The following is a 20,037-nucleotide window of genomic DNA, read 5'->3' as shown; positions in this document are numbered from 1 at the left end:
AGGTGCAGTCTGTTCTATATACACAAACCTCTAAACCTTCTTGACATTGCTGAAGGCTCTCACTTTTTAAAATATGTTTTTCCTAGTTTTAAAAGAAGATAAATGTTCAATTATGTGATCACTTTGTTACTTTGATAACCTTCAAATATGAGGGTGCTTTATTTTTTCTTAAGATTTTATTTATTGGTTTTAGTGGGGGTAAGGGGAGGAGCAGGAAGCATCAACTCGTAGTAATTGCTTCTCTTATGTGCCTTGACTGGGCAAGCCCAGGGTTTCAAACTGGTGACCTCAGCATTCCAGGTCGATGCCTTATCCACTGCCCCACCACAGGCTAGGCAAGGGGTGCCTTTTAATACACCAGATGGTTCAAAAGTGTTTAAAGGCATACAAGAGATAAACCTGTGTTAGATTTCTAGGGCATTGAGGTCTGATCAGGAGTGTTTCTGGACGGATGTGAGCTATGCCTTCGTAGCACTGGCGGTGACTCCAGTTGGGGTATTGTTAGAGACCTCTTGGCTCTGTCTTCTCTCAGACTCCTGGATTACCAGAGATTTCTGCCCTGTGCTGAGATCATTCCCTCATTCTCTATACATATCTGCTGTAGTGGCGGCCATGATACTGTAGCTCAGCAAATGTTGCTTCCTTATTATGGACTAATTTATTTATTTATTTTTTATTTTATTTTTTTGTATTTTTCCAAAGCTGGAAACGGGGAGGCAGTCAGACAGACTCCTGCATGCGCCTGACCGGGATCCACCCGGCATGCCCACCAGGGGGCGATGCTCTGCCCATCTTGGGACTTCGCTCAGCCGCAATCAGAGCCATTCTAGCGCCTGAGGCAGAGGCCACAGAGCCATCCTCAGTGCCCGGGCAAACTGCTCCAGTGGAGCCTTGGCTGCGGGAGAGGAAGAGAGAAACAGAGAGGAAGGAGAGGGGTAGAGGTGGAGAAGCAGATGGGCGCTTCTCCTGTGTTCCCTGGCCGGGAATCGAACCCTGGACTCCCGCATGCCAGGCCGACGCTCTACCACTGAGCCAACCGGCCAGGGCCATTATGGACTAATTTAAATTGAGCACATCTACTTGGCCTGTGGTGATGCGGTGGATGAGAACTTGTTGGCCTGGAATGCTGAGGTCGCCAGTGTGGGGACCTGGGCTTGCCCAATCAAGGCACGTATGACTGCTTCTCCCTCTCTTTTTCCCCCTGCCTCTCTCTGAAATCAATAAATAATTTTTTTTTAATTAAGTGAGAGCAGGGAGACAGAGAGACTCCTGCATGTGCCCAGAATTCACCTGGGAAGATGCTCTGCCCATCTGGGGCATTGCTCCATTGCTCTAAAACCAAGCTCTTTTTAGTGCCTGAGGGCATGAGCCATCCTCAGCTCAGCGCCTGGAGCCAACTCACCCAATCATTCTAGCCATGAATCAGTCGAGCCATGTTGGCAGAAAGGGGAGGGGAGGGGTGGAGCAGCAGGTAGTCATTTCTCCTGTGTGCCCTGACCAGAAATCGAGCCTGGGACATCCACACACCAGGCCAATGCTCTGTTAGTGAGCCAACTGGCCAAGGCCAATAAAATCTTTTTAAAGATACTAGCTTTAGGCCCTGGCCAGATGGCTCAGTGGTAGAGCGTCGGCCTGGCGTGCAGGAGTCCCAGGTTCGATTCCTAGCCAGGCACATAGGAGAAGCGCCCATCTGCTTCTCCACCCCTCCCCCTCTCCTTCCTCTCTGTCTCTCTCTTCCCCTCCTGCAGCCAAGGCTCCATTGGAGCAAAGTTGGCCCGTGCGCTGAGGATGGCTCTATGGCCTCTGCCTCAGGCGCTAGAATGCCTCTGGTTGCAGCGGAGCAATGCCCCAGATGGGCAGAGCATCGCCCCCTGGTGGGCGTGCCAGGGGGTCCCGGTCGGGCACATGTGGGAGTCTGTCTGACTGCCTCCTCATTTCCAACTTCACAAAAATACAAAAAAAAAAGATACTAGCTTTAAAAAATAAAATGATAAATTGAGCACGTCTTAAGTGTGAAATGCCATCACTTATTTTTATTAGGGGTTGAAATTTGATAGTTCTGTGTTACTTGCAAGTGAGAATTTAGGGACCTAACCTCCCATCCAGTGGACCTTTCCTGACTTGAAGCTTCCATTCTTAGTCTTGTAGCTTCTGTCAGAGTGGCATTGGGTCTATAGCTTTTTGCCTAAGAAGAAAAGAATGGTGAGTGGTTACCCCCCTGAAATGGTGGATGAACAGTGTGTGTTCAGGGGTATGGTAGTTCCATATTTTATTCATCTTTTTAGGGACCTGTTTCTGTAGAGAACATGTCAGCAGGGTTCTCTGAAATGTCTAAGCAAGGACATTGATGCCAGCGAAGTTCATAGAGAGCCTTTAAGAGAGCTAAGGTTGTTGGGTGGGAGGTAGTAAGTAAAGAGCCGATAGAGATAACCTTTTTTCACTGGCGAGGCCAAAAGAGGAGCTGCTGGTTCTTTGGGGGAGGCCTGGGGAGCACACCGCGGGCTCCGTGAGGGGCTCAGCAGGGTGGCCTGTGCGGTGCACTAGGACTGGTGGGCCTTGCAGTTCCCTTGGCTGTTCCTCCCACCTCCCGCCATCAGCTCTGAAAGAAAAAGAAATGAGAGAAATGGTTTGCTTACATTATTCAGTAAACACAGCAAACTAAGAAGCTTTAGATTTTCCACACTGACTTTAGAAACTCCCTTCTGCCATAGTGACTTGATTTAGACCTGGACAATGAAGTGTGCGTACGTGTTGAATTTAGAGGTCACTTTTTCCAGGAGCAGAGAGCCAGGTGAGCTAGGACAGTGGTCATTTCTAAATACGAAAGGGTGTCATACGGGCTGCCTTGCCTTTATGGAGGAGAGGTACTGTCCTAATTGCCATGGAGGGAGCGTCTCTTTTAACTGGAATTGAAAACCTCTGCCCTGCATACCCCACAGCTATTTCAGGGTTATCTGCGAAAATCATTAGGAAAGAACAAGCTGTATCTTGTTTCTGTGTTCTAATTTATGAATACTTTGATTTCATTATGGCGTGATTGAAACCAACCGAGAAATGAGAAAATTAAATTAAATGGAGGTTATAGAAACCTGAACTCTGAAGGGAATTCAGAGGATTATCAGTAACATATGTTCAAGTATAATCTACTTCCACTGAGAATTAGGTCATATTGTTGTTGGGAAATAAAGTTTTGATTAACAAGGGAAGTCATAACTGGACTGAGGTCCTTGTAAACACTGGATGAAACATTGCTCTAAAACAGGGATAGTCAACCTTTTTATACCTACCACCCACTTCTGTATCTCTGTTAGTAGTAACATTTTCTAACCACACACCGATTACACAGTAATGGTGATTTGTAAAGTAGGGAAGTAACTTTACGTTATAAAATTTATAAAGCAGAGTTACAGCAAGTTAAAGCATATAATAATAATTACTTACCAAGTACTTTATGTCGGATTTTTGCTAAGTTTGGCAGAATAAATCTTTGTAAAACATTGGAAACGGGGAGGCAATCAGACAGACTCCCGCATGCGCCCGACCGGGATCCACTCGGCACGCCCACCAGGAGGCGATGCTCTGCCCATCTGGGGCGTTGCTCTGTTGCAACCAGAGCCATTCTAGCGCCTGAGGCAGAGGCCATGGAGTCATCCTCAGCATCCAGGCCAACTTTGCTTCAATGGAGCCTCGGCTGCGGGAGGGGAAGAGAGAGACAGAGAGGAAGGAGAGGGGGAGGGGGGGAGAAGCAGATGGGCACTTCTCCTGTGTGCCCTGGCTGGAAATCGAACCTGGGACTCCTGCACACCAGGCCGATGCTCTACCACTGAGCCAACCAGCCAGGGCTAAATCTATCTTTTTATTTATACTTTGGTTGCTCCACTACCGCCCACCATGAAAGCTGGAACGCCCACTAGTGGGTGGTAGGGACCAGGTTGACTTCCACTGCTCTAAAACATATAAAGTTATAACAAACTGCAAGTTTCAAAAATATTTGCACTTGAGTGGTTCAGAGTTGTTTGGGTATTCTAAGTACTACTAGCTGGAGCTTGCACATCATTTCTTTACTGGAAGGTGTTTGTGGTGAAGGAGTTGACTGAGCCCTTCTCTCCCTGGGCAGTCTCAGTCAGCAGTGCATCCTCAACATTTCAAAGGAGAAAGAAGCCTTTCGCTGTTTTGATTATTCACTTATCTTCTTACTCATTTATTTACATGTTTGTTTATATTTTGTGTCTTTGTTTTTTACTCATATGACTCTTAGAATGGTAGAATCATCTGGATCCCTGGGTAAACAAGTCTGTTCTTCCTAAGTCTGGACCTAAGTTAATGAGATTATCTTCAAGACAGATCACTGATACTCTTTTATTATGGCAAGAGGCGTTTTCTGGAGGAACTGGTCACTTCCTTTGACCTACACAAAGGACTGGCCTGACCTGTGGTGGCGCAGTGGATAAAGTGTTGACCTGGAACGCAAAGGTTGCAGGTTTAAAACCCCAGGCTTGCCCGGTCAAGGCACATATGAGAAGCAACTACTGCGAGTTGATGCTTCCTGCTCCCCTCTCCCCTTTCTTTCTGTCTTTCCTCTCTCTAAAATTAGTAGGCCCTGGCCGGTTGGCTCAGCGGTAGAGCGTCGGCCTAGCGTGCGGAGGACCTGGGTTCGATTCCCGGCCAGGGCACACAGGAGAAGCGCCCATTTGCTTCTCCACCCCTCCGCCGCGCTTTCCTCTCTGTCTCTCTCTTCCCCTCCCGCAGCCAAGGCTCCATTGGAGCAAAGATGGCCCGGGCGCTGGGGATGGCTCTGTGGCCTCTGCCTCAGGCGCTAGAGTGGCTCTGGTCGCAACATGGCGACACCCAGGATGGGCAGAGCATCGCCCCCTGGTGGGCAGAGCGTCGCCCCTGGTGGGCGTGCCGGGTGGATCCCAGTCGGGCTCATGCGGGAGTCTGTCTGACTGTCTCTCCCTGTTTCCAGCTTCAGAAAAATGAAAAATAAATAAATAAAATAAAATAAAATTAGTAAATAAAATCTTTTTTTGTGTTTGTGTGCTTGGTTGGGGGGTTTTTTTGGAATTTTTCCAAGGTTAGAAGCAGGGAGGCAGTCAGACAAACTCCCGCATGTGCCCAACTGAGATCCATCTGGCGTGCCCACTAGGGGGTGATTCTCTGCCCATCTGGTGTGCCACTCTGTTGCACTAGAGCCATTCTAGCGCTTGAAGCAGAAGCCATGGAGCCATCCTTAGCGCCCAGGCCAACTTGCTCCAGTGGAGCCTTGGCTGCAGGAAGGGAAGGGAGAGATAGAGAGGAAGGAGAGGGGGAAGGGTGGAAAAGCAGATGGGCGCTTCTCCTGTGTGCCCTGGCCTGGAATCAAACCCAGGACTTCCACACGCTGGGCCGAGGTTCTACCTCTGAGCCAGTTGGCCAGGACAATAAATAAAATATTTTTAAAAATTCACAAAAGTCTGGCAAGTGGTAGAGTGGGTGGAGTATATTTACAGCACCAGATACCTTTAAAATAATCAGGTCGCTGTATGACCAGGGCCTGGTCTAGAGTATATTATGTTCCTGGAGCAGAGTTCATCTTGATACCCTGACTTTGGCCCCCTCTGAGCCAGTGGGTGAGGCTCAGTGAAACAGGCCAGCCATATTGCTTCAAAGAGCACAAATAAGGTTTTAGCAAGATGCTGGTTGTGTCCTCTTAGGAAATGACAAATAAACTGGTCAGATATTGAAAAATGTTAAGGAGGATTTTAGAAAATGTCTGTGTGTTTTCATCTGGACAAGAAAAGATATTTCAAAATAAGTAGCAGCCAAGAAGGGAATGTCTTCTTGCCCGTCAACCTTAAATTGGACCCTGGCCTGACCAGACGGTGGCGCAGTGGATAGAGCATCGAACTGGGATGTGGAGGACCCAGGTTCGAGACCCTGAGGTCACCAGCAGCTTGAGTGTGGGCTCATCTGGTTTGAGAAAAAAAAAAAAAAAAATGCTCACCAGCTTGGACCCAAGGTTGTTGGCTCGAGCCAACTACTTGGTCTGCTGTAGCCCCATGGTCAAGGCACATATGAGAAAGCAATCAATGAGCAACTAAGGTGTCGCAACAAAAAACTGATGATTGATGCTTCTCATCTCTCTCCATTCCTGTCTGTCTGTCCCTATCGATCCCTCTCTCTGACTCTCTCTGTCGCTGTTTCTTAAAATAAAAAAATTATAAAAAAAAAATTGGACCCTGAAGTGAGGTTCTGTTTCCAGGGGCAATCTCATCAGGACCTGATCTCCTGGCTGCTCAGGGGGCAGCTCCGATCCTGTTGGGTGAAAGGCCAGTCTAAGTAGCGGGTGCGGAGGTCGGTGGGTAGAGCTAGAGTTGTCACAAGAGCATTCTGTGTGCTTCCCTCATGATTTCTGGCCTCTGCTTCTCCACATCTTCCTTCTCCTTTCCTCTTTGTCTCATTTTGGATTTGGCCTTTGGGAATGCTGAGTTTTAGAAAATGTTTGAAATATGACATACCCTTGCACCAAAAAGAATGAACCTGGTTGCTTTGCAAAAGATTTCTATGAAAACTACTCTTATGTTAAGAAGAATGACACATGTTTTTAGCCTGTTGTTTTGTTCCTCTTGTTTTATTCTTTCTTTCATGATGTTGAACTGCCTGGTAGCAGTTCCTTACTAGCAGCCCTCTTTGCCATAGGCACAGCACCTAAAGGAATTGTGGGTGCTTTAAGAACATAAGACCGCCTTGAGCAGATCAATTTGGGGATTGGCAAAGCTATCAAGGAGCAGGGCTTTATGGTGGTTCCTCTAAAAACTCCCTATGTGTCCATTGCTTGTGAATTTCTTTAGACTTTACCTTGTGCATCTTTTTATCAGAAGCCACTTCGGGTGTGGCAAGTATTATGAGTTGGCTGACTCCCTGAAAGTTTAAAAACAAAAAAGCAATATGGTGAAAAGAAACTTGACTTTAGCACAGTGGATATAGTGTCGTCTGAGATCCCAGGGTCGCTGCCTCATCCTGAGGGTGCTGGTTCAAGCCCTGGCCAAGGCACACATGAGAACTGATCAGTGGGTGCACAACTAAATTTAACAATAGCTGCTGCTCTCTCTCTCTCTCTCTCTCAAAATCAATGGAAAAAAGAAAGAACCTGACCTTTAGTCCTCTGCAAGTTGCTAACCAGCTCTGTAATCTTTGGTAGGCCTCTCCGAGTATCTCAGCCATACTTTCCCATGTGGAAGGAAGTTCTATATATGCCCTACTTGTGAGGATTGCATGAGATGACATTTGTGAAGAATGCCTTTGTAAACTAATTGCTTTGTGAAAAAAGATCACTGTGATCAACAGTACCAGTTCTCAGCCACCAATAACCTGATTCTCCCATCCTATGTTTGGAAGAAGCACAAATCTGGGAGGAGGGAGTGCTGATTTTTCAGTATGAGTTGTATTCTCAAGGCGTACATACTTTTTCCCTGCCTCTCTCTCTCCATGCTTTAATGAGATGCTGTGTTCGATCACACAGCAACCGTATTCTCAGTACAAGTTTTAACTGGGACTATGCTTGTGTTGGAGATCTTCAACAAAGATGCAAAGCTCCTGGCCAGAGATGTTCTGTCCTGTTTTCTCTTGTACCTCCTCAGCACCTTAAGAATCCCTGGCCTTGGTCATGAGCCAGCTTGAGCATAGGGTAGAGTCTCCGTTTTCTGACTCAAGTCTTTCTCAAGGATGACAGTCACAATGTGGAGGTATGAAGTCTGCAGGAGCAGCAGCTGGAAAGGGAAAGGGAAATGGGGCTGTTAGGGCAGCAGCCCTCACACCCCGGGGTGCGCCTCTCCAGTGTCCCTGCCGGGGGGTTCCCAGGAAGGGCCACTGTGCCCCTCGTTGTCTCGAGCTTTCTGCGGCTTCACATTCAGACCCCTTGAGATGAACTTAGGAACACCTGTATGTAACTGCCTGCTGAGGGCTTTGGGCTTGGGAGGATTTTAGCAGGTTTTAATCTGATGTAAACCTAATCTCACTCTACTGAGAATGTGGTATCCTTGGTTTTACCTTGAAATGTATGGCGCCTCTTTAGGAGGAAGCCACACTAGCTTAATTAGACTTGTGGTCTTCATGGTACCTTTACTTTAGTAGCTTAATAAATTACCCAATAATTCAAATGATGATTAAAAAGTCAAATGTGTGAAGATGGTAGATAATCAACAATTAAAAGTGGACGACCAAAAAGTGATGAAATCATCCTGTCCGTTTGTTAGTCCGGCTCCCCACAGGTTGCTTCCCCTGGAGACACGGGCAGGTCTTGGCTCTGCGAAGTCTGAAGAAAGGGCACTGCAGTGACAGGAAGGGGTGTTGGGAATGTCAAGCCTGCGCCTGGGCTGCCCGGGCTGCCTGGATACGGGGGCCGCTGGGGAATGACATCATAGATGAACCGATTGTTCTCATCCAGGTTGTTCCTGTGTCTTTTTATTCTTATTAAGACAACAGTGACGTTGAAACCATTTCATCTCTTTAGCATTGGTCTCTGGCAGCCTTATGTCTAGCCATGTGCAGGTTGAAAAGAAAGGGGTGCCTTCGTTCTCAGGGACCCTGAGGAATGAGAAATCGTTGCCTCTGTAATACGTGAGGTGAAGGTAATCTCACAGTTGACATGCCGACGAGTACTTCTGGCTGGGGAATTTTTCTGCCTTCAGTGGGAGGCCGTCCCCAGCCCCTGGACTGTGTATCTGTAACCTGAGAAGTGTAAAGCGCTCCTTGCCTTAGAAATTCCTGAATCTGTGGATGCTGCCAAATGGTGAAATGAGAATTTGCAGTTGACTGTAAGTCACAGTAGTGACTAGTTCCAGCGGCACTGTTCAGTGATCAAGTGGAAGGCCACATGTTTTATGGGCTGGGTGGACAAGGGGGTCTATGACGGCAGTACTCCCTCCCGAGCCGCTGGGCACTGCGCCTGCCAGTCTCGCAGGAATAGCTGGTCCATTCAGTGTGTTGTTCACAAGCACTTAATAAGTCCTCTTCAGTACCAGGTACTGTGCTTGGTACTGATAATTAAAGGCCGGGAAGATTTAGCCTGGATGCTAAGACTTGGCCCAGCAATTGACAGCTAAACACTAAGTACTGTCATAGAGATGCAGGTTCTCACACAGGGACCACTCCCTGGGACAGTGTAGTCCCTCAGTGGTGAGAGCAGCTCTGAAGTATTACTACCTGGCCAGCAAGTGAGATGGAGAGAGGAGCTGTTTGGCCCTGCCTAGTGTCGCCTGCTGGTGCTAGTCCTAGTCTGTGACAGAGGGGTCAAAATGTGCTTACTGACCCTTCACTGTGTTCCCTGTCACGAGTTAACTTACTTAATCGTCATAACCACTTTATGAAGGAGTTCCTGTCCTCCCTACTTTAAAGGTGAGGAAACTGAAGAGTGAAAAAGTTAAGGACCTTGCCGAAGGTGGAGTGGAGGCAGGATTCAAATTTAGGGACCTCCAGGTTTTTAAATGTTGTGATATACTGCCCTGCCTCTAGGCGGAAAGGTCCCATCCTGAGGTTGGGCTTGGTGGGGTGCCATCCCCTTGACCCTCCCTGCCTGCAGAGCTTTCTCTTTCTGGGCTGGCTCCTCCCCCTAATGCTGACCTACTGACCAAGGTGAGTGGGGCAGGAGGTCCCTTCTCTGTGGTCCCAGGTGTGACCCTGGCTCTGCCTTTCACTAGCTGGGAGACCTTGCCTCTGACATGCTTCCTCATCTATAAAGTAGAGATAATGCTATTTATGAGATCATTTAGGGGGTTCAGTACAATAGCAAACTAACAGTTTCTGGCTCTGAGTAAGCATTTAATAAATGTTAGCAGATGCTTAGTTTCACCTCCCTCCAGCCTTGACAGTGAGCCAGGAAACAGTTTCTCAGAGACCAGATTCTAGGACCTAGGGAGGCAGGCAGTTTTCTTTCGGTTTTGACTAAACAAGAATTTTATTGTGCATCTTTCTTGACTCTTGGTGTAAAAGCAGAGAGGTAAAGCATTATTGGACAGATATGTATGAATTCAAGCATGAAACTGAGGGCCAGCTGCATGGAAAAGCCATGTGTAACTTGGACCCCAGTCTGAGGAGACAAGGGACCCTTGAGGACAGAGCACGACCCCACAGGGGCTATTTCCAGAGTCGTGGCCTCAACTAGTTCACTTCCAAGTGTGGGTGAGGGTTCCTGTCACTGGGCAGAGATACTGTTTCCTCTGCTTTAACACACATCTGCTGGTTGGTGTTGATTAAGTAAACATTTTTCTCTCGATATGAAATAGATTTAGTGACTTGTCCAAAATGCAGAGGCAAAGGAGCTCTGTGACTGCCAGCTTGAGCCCTTTTCCCCACCTGCTCCTGTGCCAGATGTTCCCAAAGTGCTCATTTGCCAGTGGTTGATTCTCAGATCTCATGGTGGCTCACTCTGTTGGCTCCATGCCAGAGTGATGCCGCGGCCGCCACCACTGCCGCCGCCAGCAGCCATTCAGTGTCCTGATGAAAGGCTGTGACCTGTTGTGAAGCTTTCACCTTCCTTCTCTCTCCATGTCTTCTGTGTTGTCTTTCCCCGGTGCTTCTGCTGTGCACCAGCGGAGGTCTTCAGGCACCGGGGTTGCGAGCCCTTGCTCCCCCCCAGGGAGTTTTGAGTTAGCCGGAAGAGAAGATAACTGCTGCCTCTGGGCTGCGGGAGGAAGATTTGGCTTCTGGTAGTTGCTAGCTCCCGAACCAGGCGCGGGGCTTGCTGGGGCGCACGTGGGAGTGCACCGCCTGTGCTGGAGGAGCTGACTGGGCCCCACCTGCTGAGGACAGCTCCCCAGCCCACGAGAGCCAAGGCTGAAGATGGATAACACCTTCTCCCTTCCCCTTGCCTTAAGCTTACGCTCGCTCAGCCATGGCTACAACAGCCATTTGCTCCTGTTGATGAATGAGCTGACTGTAAAATGTTTCAGCCTGGGGACTGGAAGGGCTGTGTGTGCCTTCCTGTCTCTCTGGTTCTCGGAGGGTTGATGTTGATGGCCTCTGTCTTTGTCTTTACAGGGAACTCTAATGATCCGTGACAAAGAGGTCACCCTTGAGTATGTACCAGGCCCGGAGTTTTGGTACTGCAAACGGGTAAGTGCCAAAGGTTTCGTTCCTTAGGCGTAAGGCTCTGGCATCCTGCTCCTCTGTGTCTCCAGGAGTGCTGCCTGCTAGCAGGCATTGCTGAGGGCAAAGCTCTTCCTCTTCAGCTCACTTCAGATGAACTGGAGGTCAGGAAAGGGTCGTCCATAGGTCCTGTTTCCCAGCTACTGCCTCCGGACACGCAGGGTTCTGGTTCTGGGCCTGCAATTGGAAACAGTTTTTGGAGTAACAGTCCCTTGATTTTTAACCTCTCCCCAGGTGCTCTTCCTGGGGATGGTCACAGAGGATTGGTGTTTGCAAAGGGGCCTTTGGAAAGGCTGGTTCTGTGAAAGGTGTGCATTTTTTGGATATGCGGGAGTTTTCAAGGATATGGAACTTCAGGTACCCGGGCACAGGCATTTAACTACCTTCAATGCCATATTCTTGTGGAATGGCATATTCAAAGACTTCAGGCTATATTCTCCTATTAGAAATCCAGTTTGGTTGGAATTGAGCATGAAAATATAATTTATTTTTCACTGCTGCTACTTAGTTTCAAAAATAATTATGAAAAGTTATAGGCCCTGACAGGATAGCTCAGTTAGTTAGAGCATCATCCCCATACACCAGGGTTGTGAGTTTTATCTCCAGTCAGAGCTCATACAAGAATCAACTACTGAATACATAAATGTGTGGAACAACAAATCAATTTTTTTTCTCTCTTCTTCCCCCTCTCTCTAAAATCAATTAAAAAACTATTTTTTTAAGGAAAAATTTATGGGCCCTGGCCTGTAGGCTCAGTGGATAGAGCATTGGCCCAGCATCCTGGATTTGCTTCCCCATCGGAGCACACATGACAAGTGACCATCTGCTACTCTTCCCCTCCCTCTCCCCCTTGTCTCTCTTCCCTGGTAGCTTGAGTATCACTGAGGATTGCTCATTTCGTCTGAGCGTCGGCCTAAGACACTGAGGATAACTCAGTTGATTTTGAGCTTTGGCCCCAGACTCCCACAAGTACAGGTCGTGAGTTTTGGGTCATTGCTAAGAGTTCTGCTCCATGACCTCATTCTGGGAGACAGATGGAAGCAACAGTCCTCTTGTGGGACTGGTGTTCTCCTGGCTAAGGGAAAGAACAAAAGGTTCATTCCCACAAGCTATGCCTCTTAAAGCCTCTTCCAGACCTGGTAGGTCACGTTCACTCGCACTCCATTGGCCAAAGCAAGACACATGGCCAAGGCTGACAGTGGATAGAGGAAGTGCACTCACTCTACAGGAAGGCAGCACAGTCACTTGGCAGTGGGCAGGGCCACGTGTATGATACGCTTACAGAGAAGGGAACAATGAAATAAGTGACTACAATGACCCTACTCAAGTTACTTACCCTCTGCAGGCCTCAGACTCATCATCTACATCAGGGTTCCCCAAACTTTTTACACAGGGGGCCAGTTCACTGTCCCTCAGACCGTTGGAGGGCCGAACTATAAAAAAAACTATGAACAAATCCCTATGCACACTGCACATATCTTATTTTAAAGTAAAAAAACAAAACGGGAACAAATGCAATATTTAAAATAAAGAACAAGTAAATTTAAATCAACAAACTGACCAGTATTTCAATGGGAACTATGCTCCTCTCACTGACCACCAGTGAAAGAGGTGCCCCTTCTGGAAGTGTGACGGGGGCCGGATAAATGGCCTCAGGGGGCCGCAGTTTGGGGACCCCTGATCTACATCATCCCTGGCCAGAGAGTTCGGTTGGTTAGAGTGTCATCCTGATACGCAAAGGTTGTGGATTTAATCGCTAGTCAGGGCACATGCAGTAATAGATATTTCTTTCTCTCTCTCTAACTAATAAATAAAAAACTTTGATAAGTAACTAAACTTTTTTTTAATGGAGAGATAATAGTCATCTGGCTCTGTAAGTGACAACATGTAGGCCTGGACCATGGCGTGTGCTGTTTAATTAGCTGCTGCTATAAATGCTCTCGCTGTCTTCTGTCTGACATACTCTTACTCACCCTGCAGAGCCCTACTCAGATAGCATCCTCTTCATGGGTCCTACTGTTTGGTTTTCTGCCAGTCAACTCCCCGTCATCATAGCAGTTGGAAGCTTAGTGATAAGACTTCAGGAGCTTTGGGATTGAGCAGTGTGCTTGCTTTTTGTTCATAAGTTCAGACTAGAAGAATTACATTCACATTGCAAAATGTTTCTTCCCTTGTTCCAGGCTAGTGAACGTTCCTTTTCTTTTTAACATCCTCAGAATAGCTGCCAAAGTCACGACCTATGTATCTTCCTCCTCCTTCCTTACTCCTTTTTAAGTCAGTGTTTGAGAAAGGAATTGATCATTGAATTCTCAGTTCCAGCCTGAATGGGGCCTGCATGGGGCTGTCATAACCAGGTCAGCACCAAATTCTGGGGGCAGACTGCGAGTGGCAATGACTTTGGGGCAGCCATATCCTATAAACCATTTAACAGTCCAATTTTCTTTTTTTTTTCTTTTTCTTTTTTTTTTTTACAGAGACAGAGAGTCAGAGAGAGGGACAGACAGGGACAGACAGACAGGAACGGAGAGATGAGAAGCATCAATCATTAATTTTTCGTTGCTCATTGCAACATCTTAGTTGTTCATTGACTGCTTTCTCATATGTGCCTTGACCGCAGGCCTTCAGCAGACCGAGTAACCCCTTGCTGGAGCCAGCGACCTTGGGCTCAAGCTGGTGAGCTTTTGCTCAAACCAGATGAGCCCGCGCTCAAGCTGGCGACCTTGGAGTCTCAAACCTGGGTCTTCTGCATCCCAGCCCAATGCTCTATCCACTGCATCACCGCCTGGTCAGGCGCAATTTTCTTCCTTCCTCCCCTCCCCTCCCCTCCCCTCCCCTCCCCTCCCCTCCCCTCATCACCGCCTGGTCAGGCCCAATTTTCTTCCTTCCTCCCCTCCCCTCCCCTCCCCTCCCCTCCCCTCCCCTCCCCTCCCCTCCCCTCCCCTCCTTCCCTTTTTTCAGAGACAGAGAGTCAGAGAGAGGGACAGATAGGGACAGACAGACAGGAACGGAGAGAGATGAGAAGCATCAGTCATTAGTTTTTTGTTGCAGCACCTTAGTTGTTCATTGATTGCTTTCTCATATGTGCCTTGACCGTGGGGCTACAGCAGACCGAGTAACCCCTTGCTCGAGCCAGCAACCTTGGGTCCAAGCTGGTGAGCTTTGCTCAAACCAAATGAGCCCGCGCTCAAGCTGGTGACCTCGGGGTCTCGAACCTGGGTCCTCTGCATCCCAGTCCGATGCTCTATCCCCTGCGCCACCACCTGGTCAGGCAACAGTTCAATTTTCTTAGTGAAGTTTATTTCCTGTAGAAATCCTTGTCCGAGGCAAAGGCATGTGGGGCTGCTACCAAGTCCAGACTCCCTGACAAAGGCAGATCTCAAACAGCAGCTTACCGGTCACTTCTTAGATTTGAAGGTGATCTGGGATGTGGCTTATTTCCTTCATTTGGGGCAGGTGTTACTGTGCTGGGTATACGTAGGAGTTTTAGAAATCCTGGTCAAATGGCATCCTTTCTTCCCCTCGCAGTGTAAGGCCAGCACCGCCGGACACCGCTCCTCGTGCTCGTTCTGCAAGGGCCCCCGGGAAGGTGAGTGGGGCTGGGGGCCGTGCTTGTGCTTGTGACCTGAGCAGAACCAACCTCAGACCTTCCTTGGCTTTAGAGCAGGAGTCCCTAAGTTCATCTGTCAAGTTCTTAAAAGTGCAGTGTGGCATCTAACCTTATGTGGAGTGTTAGTAAGTGATGTGAGATCTCGAAGTCCCACCAGGGGAAAGAGATGGGCTCCACAGCCTGAGGTGGCCAAACGGGCCGTTGAATCGAGGTCAGTAGTATTGTGATTTAGGGTGCATCTAAGGAGTTTAGGTTGGGAAAGAGTCTACATGGCATTAATCCATGTGACATTCCCCCCTACACACTTCTTTAAAGTTACTGGGAATCATTTACTATCATTATTTTCTCATTTACACTCTATGTAAACATTTCAGGGTCTTCAATAGAAGAATATTTGTTGAAGTAACAGAAAATATAAGCAAGAGAAAACAACCAGGATTGAGGGCATATGTTATTTTATAGAGCAATAACTCTACCAGCTTCTCAGTCACTTGACTTTAAAGTAAATTTTTCCAGAGAACCTTTAGCTAGACATCCTTAAAGATACTGTCAAAGGCATCCATAACCACAGTCCTGTAGCAATGGCTGTTATGCATGTGTTTCTGATATTATCCCTTGAGGAAAGCTAGGCATGACAGTGAAATGCGGTCTCGTGCAGGATCCAGGTAGCCTCCTGAACAGCCTGCCAGCTCTATGGCTGGGATGTAGTGTGCCTACAGAGAGTTTCTTAGCTGGGTTTTTGGCCTGTAGTATGGATTCTACTCTAGCTAAGGCTGTGGGAAAGGTGTGAAAATCTTTGGGGAACACATGCTCTGGAGACCAAACCAACATATGGGAAGGTGAGTAAATTACTGAGGTTTTTATGACTTCAGATTAGGCAAAATTATGTATTTTCTCTCAAGAAAGACTACTTTCTCAGTCTAACAAATGGTTTATGAAAACCCTTGGGTATCATACCACTAGGATGGCTGAGATGACTATAACCTGTAAGCATAGAGCTTACAGGGTGCCCGTTGCTGCTACTAATCTCTATGTTGCTCTCATAGAATGTCTCCTTTTGATCCACTGGGCTTTCTGTGGAACCCCCCCCCCAACAATTAGTAACAAAAATATGCCCGTAACTAGCTGGACAGATTATTCTCCTGTAGAAAGAGATTTGCAATGAATCGTTTTGGACAACTTTAGCCTGTTATAATTATTTGTGTATAAATGAGCTGTGTGCAAATAACTCTTTTCTTAGCTTTGCCAGAGATAGGGGGCCTGTGGTCTTAGAGAATTTGAGACAACTGTCCTTGTGTTGTCACCCTATGAGAAGTGAGTCTCTTAGACATGTATTAGAGACATATGACTTCTATAGCAAGGGTCATATTTTTGGTAATTTTGTCCCCGAATCTGTTCTTATTGGTTATAATAGTCAGGTCCAGGGTCTCATGAAGGATTTCTTATATTTAAATGTTTGGGAAGTGAAAGAATACTTATAATATTAAAATTTTTAGTTACTTGGATCATTTTCTCTGTGAACTATTTCATGTGCTGTCTCATTAGCTTTGCCTATAATCAGTTGGGGAACTCCTTTGTGGGTACTTCTGAGACTATAAAAGCATTGCAATGTCAATATTTTATGGCAGATAAGGAGGAATCACAGCAGTAGTGTTTTTTGTATAAAACCTGCTAGAGATTCTGTTTCTGTTTTTCTAGTGACAGAGGCCAAGCAAGAATTAATAACTTACCCTCAGCCTCAGAAAACATCCATATCAGCACCATCAGAAAAACAACCCAACCAGCCCCCGAGGTCCACTGATAAGGAACCTGATCTCAAGAAGCGTGAAGAAGGCCAAGAACCATGCTTGGGGCATCAAAAGAGAGAAGCAGAAAGGTATCTGCCTCCTTCTCGAAGGGAAGGGCTCAGCTTCCGAAGAGACCGAGAAAAGGAGCCGTGGTCTGGGGAGACACACCAGGATGGGGAGAGCAAAAGTAAAAGTAAGTAGTGTGTCCTGCCGGTCAGGGCACATGCGGGAGCGACCAGGGATTGCGCGACTCAGTGGAGCAACAAGTGAATGCTTCTCTCTTTCTCTCTCTTTCTCTCTCTCTCTTTCTCTCTCTCTCTTTCTCTCTCTCTTCTTTCTCTCTCTTCCTCTCTATCTGTCTCTCTCATTAATCAATAAATAAAATGTTTTAAAAAAGAAGTGAGTGGTTTGTTGGGACATGTTCCAGATTGACCACTGCGATGGGAGCATAGCTGGCCCGTGTTGTGGCTAGGGACCGCCGCTTCCCACCCTCATAAAACTGCTCGGCGGCTCAGCTCCATCTCAGAGGTTTACGCTCTCTCCGGGCCTTGCTGTGCTCGTTGAAGGAATCCTTGTCCTCCAAATAGCAAGTTGCTGTTCAAGTGCAGCAAGGCTTAATTTTAGATTTCTAAGTATTGGTGAAGAAAAGTAGGAGGTATTTATTTGACTAGCATTTTGTTATAGAATCAGCCTCACTAGAGCAAGTAGCATCTGCAGTGATCTGCAGTTACAAAAAGACATTCAGGCTCTGGGCTTCAGAGATTAACCGTGCTTGGTTTGTTCAGCGATCATGCTCAAACGCATCTATCGTTCCACACCGCGTGAGGTGATCGTGGAAGTGCTGGAGCCCTACGTCCACCTGAGTACCTCCAACGTCCGCATCATCAAGAACAGAACCGGCCCCATGGGCCACACCTATGGCTTCATTGACCTAGACTCCCACGCGGTGAGTTTCTCCCACCTCATAGTGGCCTAGGGACAGCTGGCTACAGAAACCTCCAGAAGGTTGAAGGGCTTCTTTATCCATGGGATTCACGCGCTACCTGGTATTGTAACCCCTCTTATTCTTTCCTTTGGGTTTAATGTTCATTACCAAAGTAACTGCCCTTAAAACTTAGAGTTCTTGAGTGGTTTTCCAGGTCTACTTCTGTCTTGTGGCATTTACAATTTACAGTTAAAATAATGAGAGCTCAGTCCCTTGTGAAGAGTCTGAGTACTGAGCCCTTCAGGAGTTCCGTGAATTTTCAGATTTCTCAAACTTGTTTTGCCCAACCACAGATGATTTTATACTTGATGTTAACAGGACACTTCCTCTTTTTTCTGAGAGTGTTGCCTTTATTAATTTTTGTGGCTTTACTTTTTAACTGGGGGGCCTTTTTCTATGGAAGTAACATGAAGATAGTAATAAAAATCATTGGTACTTCTTAGATTTCACACTCAAAAGTCACAAGGGACTTTGTAAACTGGGTCTGATGTGAGGACAGTTGCAGCCTAAAAGAAAAGGACTTGAATCTCTGAAATTTATACCAGAAACTGACCAAAAACAAAGAGCAGAATCATGAATCTGTCTTCTTTTCCAAAACAAACCTTAAATCTGTGTAATTCAGAAAAAGGGATGCTTATCACAATAAAATGTTTTCCAATTAAAAAAGAAAAGAAGCTCTGGCCGGTTGGCTCAGTGGTAGAGCGTCAGCCTGGCGTGCAGAAGTCTCCGGTTCGATTCCCGACCAGGGCACACAGGAGAAGCACCCATCTGCTTCTCCACCCCTCCCCCTCTCCTTCCTCTCTGTCTCTCTCTTCCCCTCCCACAGCCGAGGCTCCATTGGAGCAAAGATGGCCCAGGCGCTGGGGATGGCTCCTTGGCCTCTGCCCCAGGCGCTAGAGTGGCTCTGGTTGCGGCAGAGCATTGCCCCCTGGTGGGCAGAGCATCTCCCCTGGTGGGCGTGCCGGGTGGATCCCGTTCAGGCGCATGCGGGAGTCTGTCTGACTGTCTCTCCTCGTTTCTAGCTTCAGAAAAATACAAAAATAATAATAATAATAATAATAATAAAAGAAAAAAAAGAAAAGAAACAGAGACTACTCTGACCACTCTGATCAACCCTTCATTGAAAGGTGGCTGTTTTTGGCTCACCAGCTTGAGCATGGGGTCGCTGGCTTGAGCAAGGGATCACTGACTCAGCTCAAACCCTCCTCCGCCCCCCCTCCCCCTGTCAAGGCACATATGAGAAACAATCAATGAACAACTAAGTTGCCGCAACAATGAGTTGATGCTTCTCATCTCTCTTCCTCCCTATCTCTCTCTCACAAAAAAAGAAGTGCCTGTTTTTGCCAGTGTTGTTTGTCCTATTCCAGTTATGACTAGAACATAATATTTAGTAATATTTTTTCTTTTGAAAAGGAAAATCTGCCTGACCTGTGGTGGCACAGTGGGTAAAGTGTTGACCTGGAATGCTGAGGTCACTGGTTCAAAACCCTGGGCTTGCTGAGTCAAGGCACATATGGGAGATGATGCTTCCTGCTTCTCTCTCTTTCCCCACTTTCCCTCTCCCCTTTCTTCTCTAAAACAAATAAAAATCTTAAAAAGAAAAGAAAGAGCCTGACCAGGCGGTGGCCCAGTGGATTGAGTGTCGGACTGGGATATAAAGGACCCAGGTTCAAAACCCTGAGGTCGCTGGCTTGAGCCCAAAGGTTGCTGGCTTGAGCTCAAGATCACTGGCTTGAGCAAGGGGTCACTTGCTCTGCTGGAACCTCCTGGTCAAGGCACTTATGAGAAAGCAATCAATGAACAACTAAGGAGCTACAATGAAGAATTGATGCTTCTCATCTCTCTCCCTTCCTCTCTGTCTCTGTCACGAAAAAAAAGAAAAAAAAAGAAAGGAAAATCCTTGTTCAGGTCTCTTTCAGAGGACACGGCCTTTTCTCTTTTTGGGTTCATGCGTGTCTTTGGTTCCTCAGGAAGCTCTTCGCGTAGTGAAGATCTTGCAGAACCTTGACCCACCATTTAGCATTGATGGGAAGATGGTAGCTGTGAATCTGGCCACTGGAAAACAAAGGTAAGGCACAGGGGCGGGGTCCTTTGTGCTGCCTCCACTCAAGATTTTGGGAGGAAACTTCTCTTCCCGGTTGGAGAGGCAGAGGTAGTAAGACGTGATGCCTGCCCTTGTGTGTTTTCTTTTTCTGAAGCTTGCTTTGTTCTGACTCCAGGTTTTTTCCCCTTAAATATAAGTACTAGGTACTTTAGTCCTTTCTTTGTTGACTGCCTGGTATCTTAAGGTCCCACAGTGATGCTATACTCTTGGATATGCAGAAAAATCTTGATACAGCCTTGCCACTTGCAATTCTAAGAAAATACTGTCCTGACTTCCCACTTTCCTGACCTTCAGGCCCTCATAGCACTAGGAAATCTAATTCCTCTTTACTCCTTCACTCACTGTGGCCCAGGAGTGGTAACTGGGAAATGGCTGCATCAGAAAAGCCAGCTTATGGCCCTGGCCGGTTGGCTCAGCGGTAGAGTGTCAG

The 20,037-nt window shown here is 47.2% G+C and overlaps 1 protein-coding gene across 8 annotated transcripts in view; it reads left to right on the top strand.

Annotated features, from left to right (window-relative positions):
- RBM6 (RNA binding motif protein 6) overlaps positions 1 to 20,037 on the top strand; it is a 101,947-nt gene that overhangs the window by 66,507 nt on the left and 15,403 nt on the right. For all 8 annotated transcript variants that reach the window (XM_066350761.1, XM_066350764.1, XM_066350760.1 and 5 more), the window contains 5 exons: positions 11,017 to 11,091; positions 14,650 to 14,710; positions 16,430 to 16,711; positions 17,304 to 17,464; positions 19,474 to 19,571. In XM_066350761.1, the coding sequence (XP_066206858.1) occupies positions 11,017 to 11,091; positions 14,650 to 14,710; positions 16,430 to 16,711; positions 17,304 to 17,464; positions 19,474 to 19,571 (677 nt within the window). The remainder of the gene's footprint in view (positions 1 to 11,016; positions 11,092 to 14,649; positions 14,711 to 16,429; positions 16,712 to 17,303; positions 17,465 to 19,473; positions 19,572 to 20,037) is intronic.

This window comes from Saccopteryx leptura, chromosome 10, assembly GCF_036850995.1.
Source record: "Saccopteryx leptura isolate mSacLep1 chromosome 10, mSacLep1_pri_phased_curated, whole genome shotgun sequence".
In the NCBI taxonomy this organism is placed as follows: domain Eukaryota; kingdom Metazoa; phylum Chordata; class Mammalia; order Chiroptera; family Emballonuridae; genus Saccopteryx; species Saccopteryx leptura.
This window is presented reverse-complemented; position numbering and strand designations above follow the sequence as displayed.